The sequence below is a fragment of the Aquarana catesbeiana genome, linkage group LG05 (genome assembly GCF_042186555.1).
Source record: "Aquarana catesbeiana isolate 2022-GZ linkage group LG05, ASM4218655v1, whole genome shotgun sequence".
Lineage (NCBI taxonomy): Eukaryota > Metazoa > Chordata > Amphibia > Anura > Ranidae > Aquarana > Aquarana catesbeiana.
In genome coordinates, this window is record NC_133328.1 from 126865107 (window position 1) to 126880277 (window position 15171).

General features: G+C 42.5%; 1 protein-coding gene across 1 annotated transcript in view; it reads right to left on the minus strand.

The window, feature by feature from the left end:
• CPVL (carboxypeptidase vitellogenic like) overlaps nucleotides 1–15171 on the minus strand; it is a 212441-nt gene that overhangs the window by 167526 nt on the left and 29744 nt on the right. Inside the window, exons 4-6 of the mRNA XM_073630166.1 lie at nucleotides 12822–12936; nucleotides 4039–4097; nucleotides 1718–1797 (exon numbers count right to left, since the gene is read on the minus strand). Of these exons, the coding sequence (XP_073486267.1) occupies nucleotides 1718–1797; nucleotides 4039–4097; nucleotides 12822–12936 (254 nt within the window). The remainder of the gene's footprint in view (nucleotides 1–1717; nucleotides 1798–4038; nucleotides 4098–12821; nucleotides 12937–15171) is intronic.

The following is a 15171-nucleotide window of genomic DNA, read 5'->3' on the forward strand; positions in this document are numbered from 1 at the left end:
GCAACTTTCTTCACTTAAAATATATCTATGACCTCCTATTGATAGAGATATGTGCTGCGGCACCGAATTATAAATGCATCTGCACTTATGTTTTTTTCCTTAGCCCTCTGCATGCCCCTGAAGTACCTGTTGATCCTACCAGTGAAGTTCACCTAATGCAGTTTCCTGTGATGGTGTGGCAATGATGCTGCACTGCTCCTAAATTCAGAGCACAGTTATCACCCTAATATAGGCTGTCTGCACCGCAATAGGATTTAAAAAAAAAAAAAAATCCAGGGGGCGTGTATCAGCATTGTTTGCCAATAGACGCGCCCCCTGAAATTTTTTTTTACCGACTCACAAACCTGTAGAGTTTGGCAATCATCTGGCTACCATTAGTCCTGCCCATTGCTTTCTAGCTTGACGGCACTGCCTCTGTTGCTGATCAACACCTCACACTGCGAGCTGCAGTGTCTGGGAGGGGAAGTGTGAAACAAAGGATGAAGGAATTGTTTAAGTCAGGAAAAGTAAAATAACTTTGTTGCCACTATGAGGCTTGTGCATCACATAATGAATGCATTTAGTACCCATTTAGACTGTCATGCAGGAGCTTGTAGTTGTATTTCTACCCAAACAACAGATGGCAATGAAACTCTCCACTCTGGGAACCCATGCCAGCATTCTACCCACTGTAGGTTCATATTTTCTGTAGATGGATGTTTGGAAACTTGCTCCATTAAATAAATATTGTGTCATAAGTTTAATTCCACCCTTTCTGGGTTGAAAGGGATCTACTTACAGCCCCATCATCACCCCTACCATCTATCATTGACAACACTATCCAGGATTTTCTCTCCACCCAGCAAAATCTCACTGCCCTGTAATACCACTAGGGTTTAAAATGGGAGCATATAACCAGTGGCACAGCCTTACCAACGAAGGCCTGGCAGACGGCTGTTCAATAATCTTATTCTTTTCATTTTTGTTATTTTATTTTCAATATAGCAAAAAGCAATTGGTCATATTCAGCTGGAAATGTTCTGTATTGCTGAAGAGGTTTCATTGCTCTTACAAGTAACTTCTTCAGTTTGTCACTCAAACACTTTAACTGGTGAATTGTCTTAAACACGAAAGTCCTGTCAATTGCAAGTACAAGTACAACTTGCTATACCAGTGTTTCTCAACTCCAGTCAAGGCACCCCAACAGGTCATGTTTTCAGGATTTCCCTCAGATGAAAAATCTGTGGTAATTACCAAGGCAGTGAAACTGATCAAATCACCTGTGCAAAATAATGGAAAGCCTGAAAACATGACTTGTTGGGGCGCCTTGACGACTGGAGTTGAAAAACACTGAACCCTACCAAGGCTTTAATAAACGAGACCCTCCAAAAACATTGGTTCAGTATATTATCCCAAAACAGGGAGATACAAGATAATAAACATTTTAGAAATTTGTCGTGCAATATTTATAAAGGGCTCATTCACATGGGCACTTAGTCCCATGCAATGTCTAGAGCTATTATGAAGTGAATGGGAGCACATTGGCTGTACGGACTTCACCCGCAAAACCGATATAGACAGGTATGCATGGACCCAGATGCGCAGGCTCTGCCCATGTGAATGAGCCCCTTATAGTCACAAATACATTAGAGAAGGGTCTGAAAATTGTGGTTTTGAGAAAACCTGTGTGGTAAGAACACATTTATTGAATTCAAGGTATATTATCAAAAGCACACACCTGTACAGATCTCTTCCCACATCATCTTGATTCACTGCATAACCTTTATCATTTCCTGTAAAGCTGAAGCCTGTTCCAACCTAGCACAAAACAACAATTATTGTAGGTACAACATATACACATGTACTAAAAGTTAATTTATGCTCAGGATTCAAAATCCTCCTAATGGGACTAACACGTAGATTAAAAAATGCATAGTATATACACAAACACACACACGGGGAAGAGTTACTAAAACTGGTGCACTCAGAATCTGGTGCAGCTGTGTATAGTAACCAATTCATTAAATCACTGTCGGCTATTAGTTGCTAGAGGTGGATTAGCATACCGTTTATGTTGGTTGTTTCTTAGCTATGTTAATTATATTCCTGTATACACTTTTCTTTGAATATGATAATGTGATTAGGCTCAACTGATCTGGTGTGCTATATATTCTATGTGATTTTACAATAAAGTGAGTTCCAGTTCCAGAGCATCCAAGCTAGTGTTGGCTAGATTCTCGCGTGCAATATTCAGCTATAATACCTGTTTTTTGGGTCCAGACTGGAGGAAGCTATATCTTGACAGAAGCACCCAAGCTGGGTGCTGGACGGTTCCGTCACACTTACTATGCACAGCTGCGCCAGACTGTGTGCACCAGTTTTGGTAAATCTTCCCCACAGTATTTCACTACATTCTATCTTGGAATACTTTGATAATCAATGTATACCTCTAAAATCACAAATGAAAAATATATAAATACTGTATTGCCCTTAATGAAAATGAAAAAAAAAGTCGGTCAAAAAGCAGTAACATTTTTGAAGGTCCCTTTGAAGAGTTAAAAAAATGCAACAGATCCTGCATTCATTAGCGCCTACTACTTATTCTGCATGGGACATCGTACAAAATCTGACTTTATAATTTACACTTAAGATTCCAGACTAAGTGCCCACGATCACACTGCACTGATGGAATTTATTTTTTTTGGTTTATTTCTTCCAAAGATTAGTTATCTTGGTGTTCCCTTTACCACATGACATGTCCATTCACTATTTGCTGCATGGTCAGGCAAGTTGCTAATTACTGTCTGCGGGCAGCAAATTTTGGCACAAGCATACTGCTTACTGTCAGCAGAGAACATTAATAAATTAGTAAAAAGAATCCAGCCATCTGGATATCTCCCAACAGCACTACAATCTCCAGCAGTCCTGTAGAGAAATTAATAATAAATGTATCACACTAGCACACCTTACTCATTTTATAGTTTAAGTTATTACAACTAGATCTGTCCCCGGCCTAGGACTGGACAGCAAGACTCGGTTTACACTGGGGCGACCTGTCGGATTACCTAGTCCCCCTCTGCAGAACAGGGACACAGATCTATGCCCTCCCCTAGTACAAGCACCTCCCTCACAGTAAGAAACACGATCAAGATCAAAGGGTTAACTGTTTGCCTAGCTGATGTTTTCTTACTGTGAGGGAGGTGCATGTACTAGGGGGAAGGCATAGATCTGTGTCCCTGTTCTGCATAGGCACAGGATCTATGACTTCTGTACTGACAGAACGGCTATCTGCCTTGTTTACATAGGTGGATCTCTGGGTGCCGGTGGACATAGAGTCCGTGGTACCCACCGGTTTGCTCCTGGGAAGGGGTTAGCGCCCAGTTAGTACAGTGACCATGCATATCTTATAAGCAAGAATCACTGTATTAGTGTTACTGGTCCCAAAAAAGTGTCCGTGTCCAATTTATCCGCCACAATATCACAGTCCTGCTTTAAGTCGCTGATGCCATTACTAGTAAACAAATAAAAATATCCCATAGTTTGTAGACGCTACAACTTTTGCACAAACCAGTCAATATACACTTATTGGGATTTTACCAAAAATATGTAGCAGAATACATAAGCCTAAATTGTTCCATTTTTTTATTGGATATGTTTTATAGCAGCAAGTAAAAAAATATTTTTTTTTCTCCCCCCCTCACAATTGTCGTTTTTTTTTTGTTTATAGCGCAAAAAATAAAATCAATAGAGGTTTAAATATAACCAAAAGAAAGTTCTATTTGTGGGAGAAAAATTAAACATTTTGTTTGGTTACAGCGTCGCACAACCGCGCAATTTTCAGTTAAAGTTAGTGGCGCATCACAAAAAATGGCTTGGTTATGAAGGACGTAAATCTTCCGGAGGGCAAGTGGTTAAGTAGTGGATGTGTAAGGATTATTTTCCGAAGAATAAGGATATAGTTGTGTGTAAAGTGTTTTGTTTTTTTTTAATCTGCCTGGAGTTCAGCTTTAATTACGACAACACACAAGTTACTTATTTTCCTTAGAAGGCAAGACTTACGGGATTATCTATATAGAGCATCGAATATTTGTTTGTCCAGGAAAATTCCCGATGAACCACTATAAGGACACAAGAACATGTGGTCAGTCATAAACAAAAATACAAGGAAAATAGCACTGACATGGCACAGCCGTTTCCTCTTCACAAACACAAGGTTCAGATCCAGCCATGAACTCACAAATAAATTTTACCGTGGGTCACTGCTCAGGCTTTATTATGACCTTTGCATGTTTTGGAATGCGAGAAGCATTCATGTAAATTTGTAAAATGCACATGTGACTTGTAGAGATATATCATTACCCTTTAGGGCTAGTACACAAGAGTTACTTTAGGATACGTTTAGAAATCCTGTGCTGGGAGGATGCCTACACTCCCACAGCAGACCCTCTAAAAATGCTAGTTGCCTGGCTTCCATGGTGATCCATTGACCAACAGTTATTGGGATTTACTAAAAGCAAATAGACTGTGCACTTTGCAAGTGCAGTTGCTTAAGAGCAAAAAGAGGGGAAGCTCTGCTGACTTCCATCATCCAATCATGTGCAAGAAAACACACTTTGTTCCCCCATTTTCCTTGCACGTGATTGGGTATTCTTTGCAAAGTAAAGCTTCATCTAATTTACTAAGCTCTGGAGCAACTGCATTTGCAAAGGAGTAAAACTGCAGTTTATTTGCCTTTAGTAAATCCTCCCCATAATTTCCTTGACCCACAAAAGAAAAAAAAAATGCAAATCAAGATTGGTGGCTTACCTGCAGTGTGCTTGTAAAGGCTGTGTAAGTGTGTATACATGTGATAGATTATATTAGATTATATTATATATATATATATATATCACATGTATACACACTTACACAGCCTTTACAAGCACACTGCAGGTAAGCCACCAATCTTGATTTGCATTTTTTTTTTTCTTTTGTGGGTCAAGGAAATTATGGGGAGGATTTACTAAAGGCAAATAAACTGCACTTTTCAACTGCAGTTTATAATATATATATATATATATATACACACACACACACACACACACACATATACATACACACACATACATATATACACACACACACACATAGTTAGGTTCATATATATTTGGACACAGGCACAATTTTAGTTTTTTTCCGGTAATTTACCGAAACATATTCAAGCTATATTTATATGAATGTGCACACTCAGGTTTTATTTCAGGGTATGTACATCCAAATCGAAGGAAGGGTTTAGGAATGAATTACAGCTCTTAAGAATAGCCACCCCCCCCCCCCCACCTTTTTCAAGGGACCAAAAGTAATTGGACAAACGAATCAAAAGATTTTCATGGCCAGGTATGGGCTACTCCAATTATTTCTTCATCAATTAGGCAGGTAAAAGGTCTCGAGTTGATTCTAAGTGTGGTATTTGCATTTGGATTTTATTGCTGTGAACCTACATCATGCGTTCAAAGGAGCTGTCCATGCAAGTAAAAAACAGGCCATTGCAAGGCTTCAAAAACTAAAAACAAATCCATCAGAGATAGCAACGACATTAGGAGTGGTCAAATCAACTGTTTGGTATATTCTGAGAAAAGAACACACTGGTGAGCTCAGCAACATAAAAAGGCCATCCAGTCCATGAAGACAACAGTGGTGGATGAACGCAAGATCCTCTCTATGGTAAAGAAAAACCCATTCACAACATCCAGACAAGTGAAGGACACTCTCCAGGAGGTGGGCGTATTATTATCAAAGGCTAAAATCAAGAGATTTGTGGATGCAGTAGAGGTCCCTGCGAAAGAAGGTCCCGTCTGAGGGGCAGCCTCAGAGGGGCCTGGTCTGCTAACTTCAGAAGAGTTGCAAACCAGGGTCTCTTGGGCCAGAACGGTGCTACCAAGATTAATTGGGTCTCTTCTCGCAGAAATTTGGCTAAAAGCCTCGGATTGAGGTGGGAGGGGGTGAAATGCGTAAGCAAGGTTGAAGATCCAGGGGCTCTGCAGGGCATCCACCACCAGGGGTTGGTCTCCTGGGCAAAGCGAAAAGAAACTTGTGACTTTCACATTTTCCCTGGTCACGAACAGATCCACTTCTGGTTTCCCCCAGTATGCCACCATGGTTTTTGAATACCTCTGGGTGTAGAGACCATTCTTGATTTGAAACTTGTTGTCGACTCAAAAAATCTGCAGTATCATTCTGCTCCCCCTTCAGATGTACCGCAGAGATGGATATGAAATTGCTTTCTGCCAACCGGAAGATATTTTTGGCTGTTAACATCAACCGGGGACTCCTGGTACCCCCTTGTTTGTTGATATACGCTACTCCTGTCGTATTGTTGGAACGGATCTGGAGGTGTTGACCCTGGACCTGTTCCTGAAATGCTAGTGTAGCGCTGGTAGATTTGCGATCTACCATCTGATAGGTAAATTTAGTAACTTGTTCGTTAGGAAGGTTAGATTTGCCTCTGTTCCAGCTTGGCTGACGTTGCGTGTGCTTCCATACTGAGCCATGGGTGTCGCTGTTACCGCTGGCTAGTGTTGGAAAGGCAGCGTGTCTAAGCGTATGGATACTCTTCTGTCCCGGAGACAACTCGGTGGAGGTGGTCCTCCGAGTTGCATTCTGGGCGAGGGTATTTATGGGACAGACGCCATATTTTTGGGTTTGTTTTACAGCCACCTGCTGGCCCTCCTGGCCGACAGGTATGCGTTAGAGAGCTATCTCGTTCCGGAGGCCCACGTTGCTGCGGCGCAGGGGTGGGCCCAGAAGCTTGTCTGGGGCCTACCACAGCAGCCGAGGAATGGTCCTGAGCTGTCTATGCAGAGTGAAGAAGCTGGACAACCGAGGAGATCCCAGGGGAGGACCCGTCATGGAAGGATCATGCAACGTGCTGGTCAGGAGAGGGGCCTGGTGACTCAGTTGGAGGACGTATCCTAAAGTGATTATACAGCATAGTGTTGCTTTAAAGGTTCAAGCACTGTGACTGACATTCACCACAAAAGAACCAATACATCCTGTGGCAGAGGATCGTACAGGTTCATCCCAAACAAGTCTGTGGCAGAGACTTTTGTTCGTGCTACGTACTGGCTGCTAGGCTAGTGAGAGAGGCCTATCTAGGCGTGTGTCCCACCAAGGGAGTGCATTCTACTAAAATATCCAACCCCAAAGGACATTTGTCAAGAATCTTACTAAAAAGGTATTTGAGTTTTCCTCTGCAGTTTCCCTTCTGCCTCTTTCCTGCTACTTCCTTCGTTGATGGTTTAATAAAGCATTGAAAACGTACTCAAGTGTTGGTGCGTGTGTCGTCCAGAGGTAAGCTCAATGGATCCCTAGACCCGGTGCCGGTGAAACAGAGGGAAGGAGAATGAAGGTAACAAGCCCGTTTAAACCAGCAGCTCCACCGAGAGTTATTGCTACACTAGTAAAGCTCTGCAGTTAGCTGTCAGTTCTTTCCAGTTGGAGAACACTTTCTTCTGGGGTCTACTTGCCCTGGGCCCAGTAGCTCCCCACCTCCAACTGCTTGCATCCATTGTCAGTATGGATGTGATTGGTAGTATCCAGTGTACCCCTTTGTGAAGGTTCTCTGTCTTTTCACCACCACAGAGATCACTTTACTTTGACTGGAATCGCAATTTTTTCTTCTAGGTCCTTGTCTTTCAAGTCTTCCAAGAGGAACCTCTGTAGGCTTCTTTGGAAGCGGGCCCATTGTATGGCCAGTATTGATGCGGTCATAAGGCCCAATGCTGACATCATTTCCCTTACAGTGCAACTGCGACTGGATTGAAGGCAAGACATCCTCCGTTTCAGCTTGGATATCTTCTCTTCCGGAAGCACTATCTTTTGTTCTTTGGATTGGATGTCGTAACCCCAAAAGAGAATTGTTTCTACTGGGTCTGGTTTAGGATTTCTCTTGATTTATAATCCACCCCAGACGTTGTAAGCTCTACTGCGTTACATCCAAGTCCCGGCAAAGGGCCTCCTCTGAGTGAGCCGTAATGAGCAGATCGTCCAGGTATGGGACAATGCAAATGGACTGGAGTCTTAAGGGGACTAGTGCTTCGGCCAGCACTTTGGTGAAAATTCTCGGTGGTGATGACAGCCCAAAGGGAAGTGCTCTGCACTGACAGTGATAAATCTGGTCTCCGATTTGAATTCCCAGACGAAGAAATTTTTTACATTCCTTCTTTATTGGAATGTATAAATAGGCATCTTTTAGATCCAAAGTTGCCACGAAGACTTCTCTCTGCAGAAGATTTTTTATTGAATAAATGGACTCCATGCAAAACTTTTTATATAGGATAGATAAGTTCAGGGGCCGGAGATTCATAATCGGTCTGAATTTTCCGGCTGGTTTCTTTATCACAAACACGTGCGAATAGAAACCCTCCCCCTGCTCCTGAACTGGGACTGGTATCAATACTTCTTGATCTAACATCTCCCTGATTAGTAAGGGTAAGGCCCTGGCTTTTTCCGTGTCTCTTGGTAGCTTTGTGACCAGCGATTTGGAGGATGGATCTCTGTGAAACTCTAGGGCATAACCCCTCCTTATGATGTGTAATATGAACTTGTTTGATATTATCATTTGCCATTGTGGGAGAAACTCCTTCAGCCTTCATCCCACCGGCAGATTTTGGGTTCTGACTGGGACAGTTAAAGAGAATACCTTCTTTCCCCTTCTGTCCCGTCCAATTCTTCTTTGGTCTGAATTCCTTATCTGTTTTTGGGGGTTCCCTTTGAGGACGAAAAAAATGTATTTTGAAAATTTTTCTTTTTTTGCGGGAAATGTCTTCTTTTTATCTGCTGTCCTCTCCAGGGCAGTGTCCAACTCTGGCCGAAAAACCATGTCCCCGGTAAAAGGAACACTGCACAGGCACATCTTGGAAGCCATGTTTCTTTCCCAAGTTTTCATCCAGACCTTCTGGCTACTACTGAGAGTGCTGCAGTCTTAGCTGCGAACTTGACAGCCGTTGAAGCATCAGATATAAAACCAGTTGTTTTGAACAGCATAGGGAATTACTTTAGAAGCTCTCCACTTGGGGTACCTGCGACCAAATGTACCTGCAGTTGTGACAACCAGAACTCCAGGTTTCTAGCCACACATGTTGTGGCTAATGCTGGCTTCAGATTGGCCATAGCTGCATCCCAGGCCCTTTTTAAGACTATGTTTGTTCTCCTATCCATTGGGTCTTTTAAGTGTCCCATGTCCTCAAAAGCTAAATCAGACTGCTTTGAGACTTTAGACAGTGGTGCATCAAGTTTGGGATTTTTGTTCCATACAGCCTCTGGGTTCTTGTCAAAAGTAAACCTTTTTAGAGAATTAGAAAAAAAGGCTTTATCTGGCTCCGCCCAATCTGGAAAAACTTTTGCTTTCTTTTTCCCCAAGCCCTCATACATTCTATCATGTCTGGACAATTGTACTTCCTCTTCGTTAAATTTCCAGAGCATCATATACTGCGCCTAACAAATCGTCCACCCCTTCAAAAAGGGACAGTTTGTATTTTGCAGTTTTGTTAGCTACGGCCTGATCTTCATCCTGCTCTGAATCTGAGAGTGAGAAGATTCAGGCACAACTAAAGCCAGGCTCTGCTCCCTGGTACTTCGGGGCTCCCCGCTAGAAGTTGTATGGCCTGGAGAAGAGGGAATCGCAGCTGCGCTACTGGTTGAGGCTGATGTAGTCATATCTGAAATTAGCACTCTGAGGGATTTAAATGTTGAGGCTACCTCATCTTTAAAAGAGCTGAGAAATTTAGCCAGGGGGGAGTCAACTTCTGATTTAAGCAGGTTTGCAATGCACTGCCTGCACAAAGCTCTATTAGAGAGTTTGAAGAAAGCTTATTCCCACAATTGGGACATTTTTTGCAGCCAGACTTTTCCTCCCTGAGTGCCTCTTTTGCCTGCAACACAGAAAAGGGCTGTAATCCTCTGAGACAGTGAGGGGTCCACCACCATGGGGTTCCCTAGTCCTGGCCCACAAACCACTACAGGTTATACAAGCAAAGCATGGGGTCTGCCCAGCAGCCTACCTGCGCTTGGCTGGTGCCTGCCTCGCCTATAGCGTCTTGGAATTCACCTCCATGGTCCCCCCTCTGCTCCGGTTCCGCTAGTCCGGTATTGCTGGACGCTGGATGGGAATTTGTAGGGCCAGCCTGGCCCTCCCCTTCCTCCTTGCGCCCTGGAGTCCCGGAACTGGAAGTCTAGGCGTGCAGCGATGACGCTTGTTCTGTCGGAAGTGATGAGTACGGCATCTCTGGCCCGGCAGTGTCTCAGCATAGTAAGGAGAGATGCACCATACAGGCACGTACGGCCTCGCCACCTCACCGGCCTTACATCTACCGGGGGAAACATGTGCCATCCTGCCACTGACCCTCACCAAGCACTGGAAGGAGGTGGGCAACGGGTCTGCTCCTAAGAACGCTGGACGGTAGGGCCATACGACGGCAAGGACTCACATAGTACCGTTTACTGGCTAAGATCCAGTCCGCCTGCCCAGTCTCCTCCCTTCAGGCAGCCACTGAGAGATGTCCTCCCTACTACTATCTGGTCCCTCAGCAACATGCTCCTCCGACAGAGGAAACACAAATGACTGACCATAGGCTTGAGGAACCACCTTTTGAACTGAATGGCAATGTGCTTCCTGTGGCGATGGGAGGAGCTCCATCTCTCAAGGGCTGTCCTGGAAGACGACTGGGGAAAAAGTGTGGAGAAGGCTTGGAACAGCTCATTATCTAAAGCACACAACGTCATCTGTAAAACATGGTGGAGGCAGTGTGATGGCATGGGTTGCAAGACTTCCAGTGGCACCGGGTCATTGGTGTTTATTGATGAATTCTGCAGTGTTTAAAGATATACTGTCAGCCCAGATTCAAACAAATGCAGCAACGTTGATTGTACGGCGCTTCACAGTACAGATGGGCAATGATCCAAAACACACTGCAAAAGCAACCCAGGAGAAGAAGTGGAATATTCTGCAATGGCCGAGTCAATCACCTGATCTTAACCCAATTGAGCATGCATTTCTCTTGCTGAAGGCAAAACTAAAGGCAGAAAGACCCACAAAGAACAACTGAAGGCAGCTTCAGTTAGAGCCTGGCAAAGCGTCAGAAAGGAGGAAACCCAGTCTTTGGTAATGTCCATGGTTTCCAGACTTCAAGCAGTCATTGCCAGTAAAGGATTCAACAAAATATTAAAAATGAACATTTTATTTACGATTATATTAATTTGTTCAAATTACATTTGAGCCCCTGAAAATGGGGGCACCATGCATAAAAATGGTTGCCGTTCCTAAAAATTTTACTTGATATGCATGTTTAACCCCTTGAATTAAAGCTTAAAGTCTGCACTTAAAATTAAAACCAAACAATCCAAATTAATTTGATTGTGGTGGCATACAGAGCCAAAAGTATGAAAATTGTGCGTGTGCGTGTGTGTGTGTGTGTGTGTGTGTGTGTGTGTGTGTATGTATATATATTTTACACACACACACACACACACACACACAATTTTCCTTCCACTTCCCAATTATGTGCCACTTTGTGTTAGTATATCACATAAAATCCCAATAAAAAACAGTAGAGATGGAGCGATGTAGATGTAGAAAAGATATAGAAAAATTTAAACTTCAAGGGGTATGAATAATTTTTCAAGGCAATATCTCTACATCTATACCTCTACCTTGACTAAGGCATTTGTTCCAGCTGAAGAAAAATAGCCCCAAAGCATGATGCTGCCACCACCATGCTTCACTGTGGGTATGGTGTTCTTTTGGTGATGTGCAATGTTTTTGCACCAAACATATCTTTTGGAATTATGGCCTAAAAAGTTCAACCTTGGTTTCATCAGACCAGAATACATTTTCCCACATGCTTTTGGAAATTCAGATGGGTTTTTGAAAAATGTAGCCGGGCTTGGTTTTTCTTGGTAAGAAAAGGACTTCCGTCTTGCCACTCTACCCCATAGCCCAGATATATGAAGAATACGGGAGATTGTTGTCACATGTACCACACAGCCAGTACTTGCCAGATATTCCTGCAGCTCCTTTAATGTTGTTGTAGGCCTCTTGGCAGCCTCCCTGACCAGTTTTCTTCTCATCAGTCCCCACCCCCCCCCAAAAGATTTTGGCTTGTTTTTCAATTGAGTTGTACAGTTTATAGGTCACATTAAATAGGTGGAAAAAGTTCTGAAATTATTTATCTTTGTCTCTTTTTTTACATCACAGAACCCTGACATTTTAACAGGGCTGTGTAGACTTTATATATCCACTACATATATATTAGGTATATACTGTACGTGTGCGCATCTTTTAATCCTGACTCCTATTCCAGAACTGCTTTTTTAGAGCTTCTTTATAATAGCAGCAAGGACTGCTGCTGAAAAGCAATCCATGCTCATACTTTTCAGGAGGCAATATGTTGCCTCCTCACACCTGTTTTAACCCTCTTAATGCAACACCACCACAGCAACTGCTGCCTCTGAAGCTAAAGGGGAAGCAGTTGGGGGTGGTAAAACATCCCTGCAACCTCACACGTGAACAAGCCCCTGGTTCACATCTGTGCGGCTGCATGTAGGGGAGCCCATCAATTTCAATGGGCTGCCTTACCCGCAGAAATGCAGGGAAAGAAGTCCCCGACCCTTTTTTAAAAAAGCAATTTGTCTGAGTGTCAGAATCGAGCGCAATTTTGTGCAAGCTCCGCGACATGCAGTAACGTGAACCAAGTCACAGACTGGGGTACCTCGAGACTAAATATTTTTCAAGCGCACCCCGACTAGAAAAAGGTTGAGAAACACCGATCGAAACACACACCTAAAACTAGCTTATGTTTACTTACATGTGAGGTTCTGTGTGACTACATAAGGTCCATGCTCCACAAAGAGACCAAACATCGACGTTCCACCAGGTCCTCCCTGTAGCCAAAGCAGCACTGGAGCCGTGTCTGGGTTGACCTGTATGTTATCAAATAGGAAGAAAATACATTTTGGATAAAATAAGCATTAATATAGCACATGGTTATAGAGCAAGTCATGCAAAGGTTTACAGTATGCATCAAGGCAGTTTTAGCTATACCCAAAAAGGGAAAGCTTGGTATTTAAAGCATAGTTTACGCTAAACGTTTTGGGATGGATTACCCTTCTTGGAAACCAAAGCGGACTTCTTTAAAACACTGGACTTTTTTATATACAGTTAATGCCTTGTGCAGTATAAAGAACATCCACTCAGGTTTCACTATTTTGACATAACTTCAGAAATGTTTGCTAAAAAGAGAGAGAGAGAAAACAGAACTTTTAAAAGCCTGAAATATGAGATTTTAAACATCTAAAAATCTTGCAGTCATGAAAATGTTTGGAGATGTTCAGTTGGCCGACCTCCAAAAGCCTTCCACTCATTGTTTTGGAAAAACAGGATTACAGCCTCATCTTTTATTTACAGGGAGCTGCCATATTTTTGTACTGCTAACCAAGCAAAACTGTACCATTGTATAAGTAAATCAGAACTCAGAAAACTCTTAAAAGCAGGAGGTATCTCTATTGAAAGTTGGCTCCCAAACTGATCAGTAGATCCAGAGGTTAAAGGCAGCTGCAGTTATATGCAAGTCATTACTATTGATCTATTGTGGATGCCCAACATTAAACCCACATCATGAAAAAAATATATATATATCAATAAATGCTGTATTACAGGCTGTTTAGACTCACATAGTCACAGCGTGCACAGTCACAACAAAACCAAAAAGGGGACTGGAGGACCTCAATTACAAGGAAAGACTGCAAACACAATTTATTCTCGCTGGAGAAAAGACGCTTGAGAGGGGACATGATGGCGATTTACAAATGCCTCAATGGTGATCCCAGCATAGGAAAAAAACCATTCAGTCACAAGGAGTGTGAGAGGACACGGGCCACACATTGAGATTGGAGAAGCGGTTTTAACTGTCAGGGCAATAGGGATGTGGAACTCTCTTCCATAATTGGTGGTGGCTGAAGGGAGTATTAATAGTTTTAAGAAACTCTTAGATGTCCATCTTAAAGGAACCAGCCATACAGGGATATGGGAAATACTGACACACGTGCACCTACACAGGTTGAACTATATAGTCTTTATTCAACCTTACCTAATATGCGATTCGATTTTGTATTCTGCTGCTCTCCATCTCCACCTTTTATACATGGACCCAATGCATCTAGGAATTTTTCAGCCCTGGTGGCAACTCTGCACATGCCCAGTTTTCTGTGAGTTTCCATGCTGAGCATTTGCTCCCCATCATATCTGAGCAGCCCATGTGACTACATAGTCACACATGTGGGCGTATACACAGTGGTAAATGACAGCCCACTCTCTCCATGCCCACTAACCAGCTAAACATAGTGGAGATGTAGATTGATGGAGGCTTCACCTCCCTCTTATTCTAAAAACACAGGCTGGAGGGGAGTGACATAGCCTGTGACTGGCAGAAATCCACCCACACCATGTTACTGCCAAAAAATAATAAAGATTAGATTTCAAATAAATATTTGTATGACAATTTAAAACAGTTTATGGATATTAGTTATTTAAAATGTTTACTCTGTATTCCAAAGGCTGATTTTATTTATTTGGAACATGTGAACAGCAGCAAAGGACTAGAAGCTCCTCCCGTTTAGGTTTCCCTGCAGACAGGCTGGGAAAGAGTTGGGTCATGTGACAGGTGTATATTGATTAGGAAAAAGGAACTTTACTTAAAAAAAAAAAAAAAATTACAGTGTCATCATCCATATACAGAAATAGAAGGGACAATGTAAATTAAACAGTGTGCGTTTAGTTTTAAATTTAAAATACCAAATGCAGAAATTATATAGGACCACACCAACATTTGCTATGCAAGTTAGGGAGGTGCAAACTGTTCCTGTGCTAGGTTATCGTGGGGGAAAAAAAAAAAAAAAAAAAAAAACAGACAAGGTTTTTGAATCGTCTGACACTGCAACAGATGTATCACAGCCAGGTCTTAAGACGGTCATCTAAAGTCTAAAGATACCTGGGGATCAATGCAAAAAATACAAGATGTATCTATTTCACCATTTAATTAAAGGATAATACATGACGAATTTCAAATCATCAGGATATGCAAATGTTTGGTATGAAGACTAATATTGCTATATAGCACCACCTAGTGTACATAGTGTAGAACTGTGCTAGAGAACACA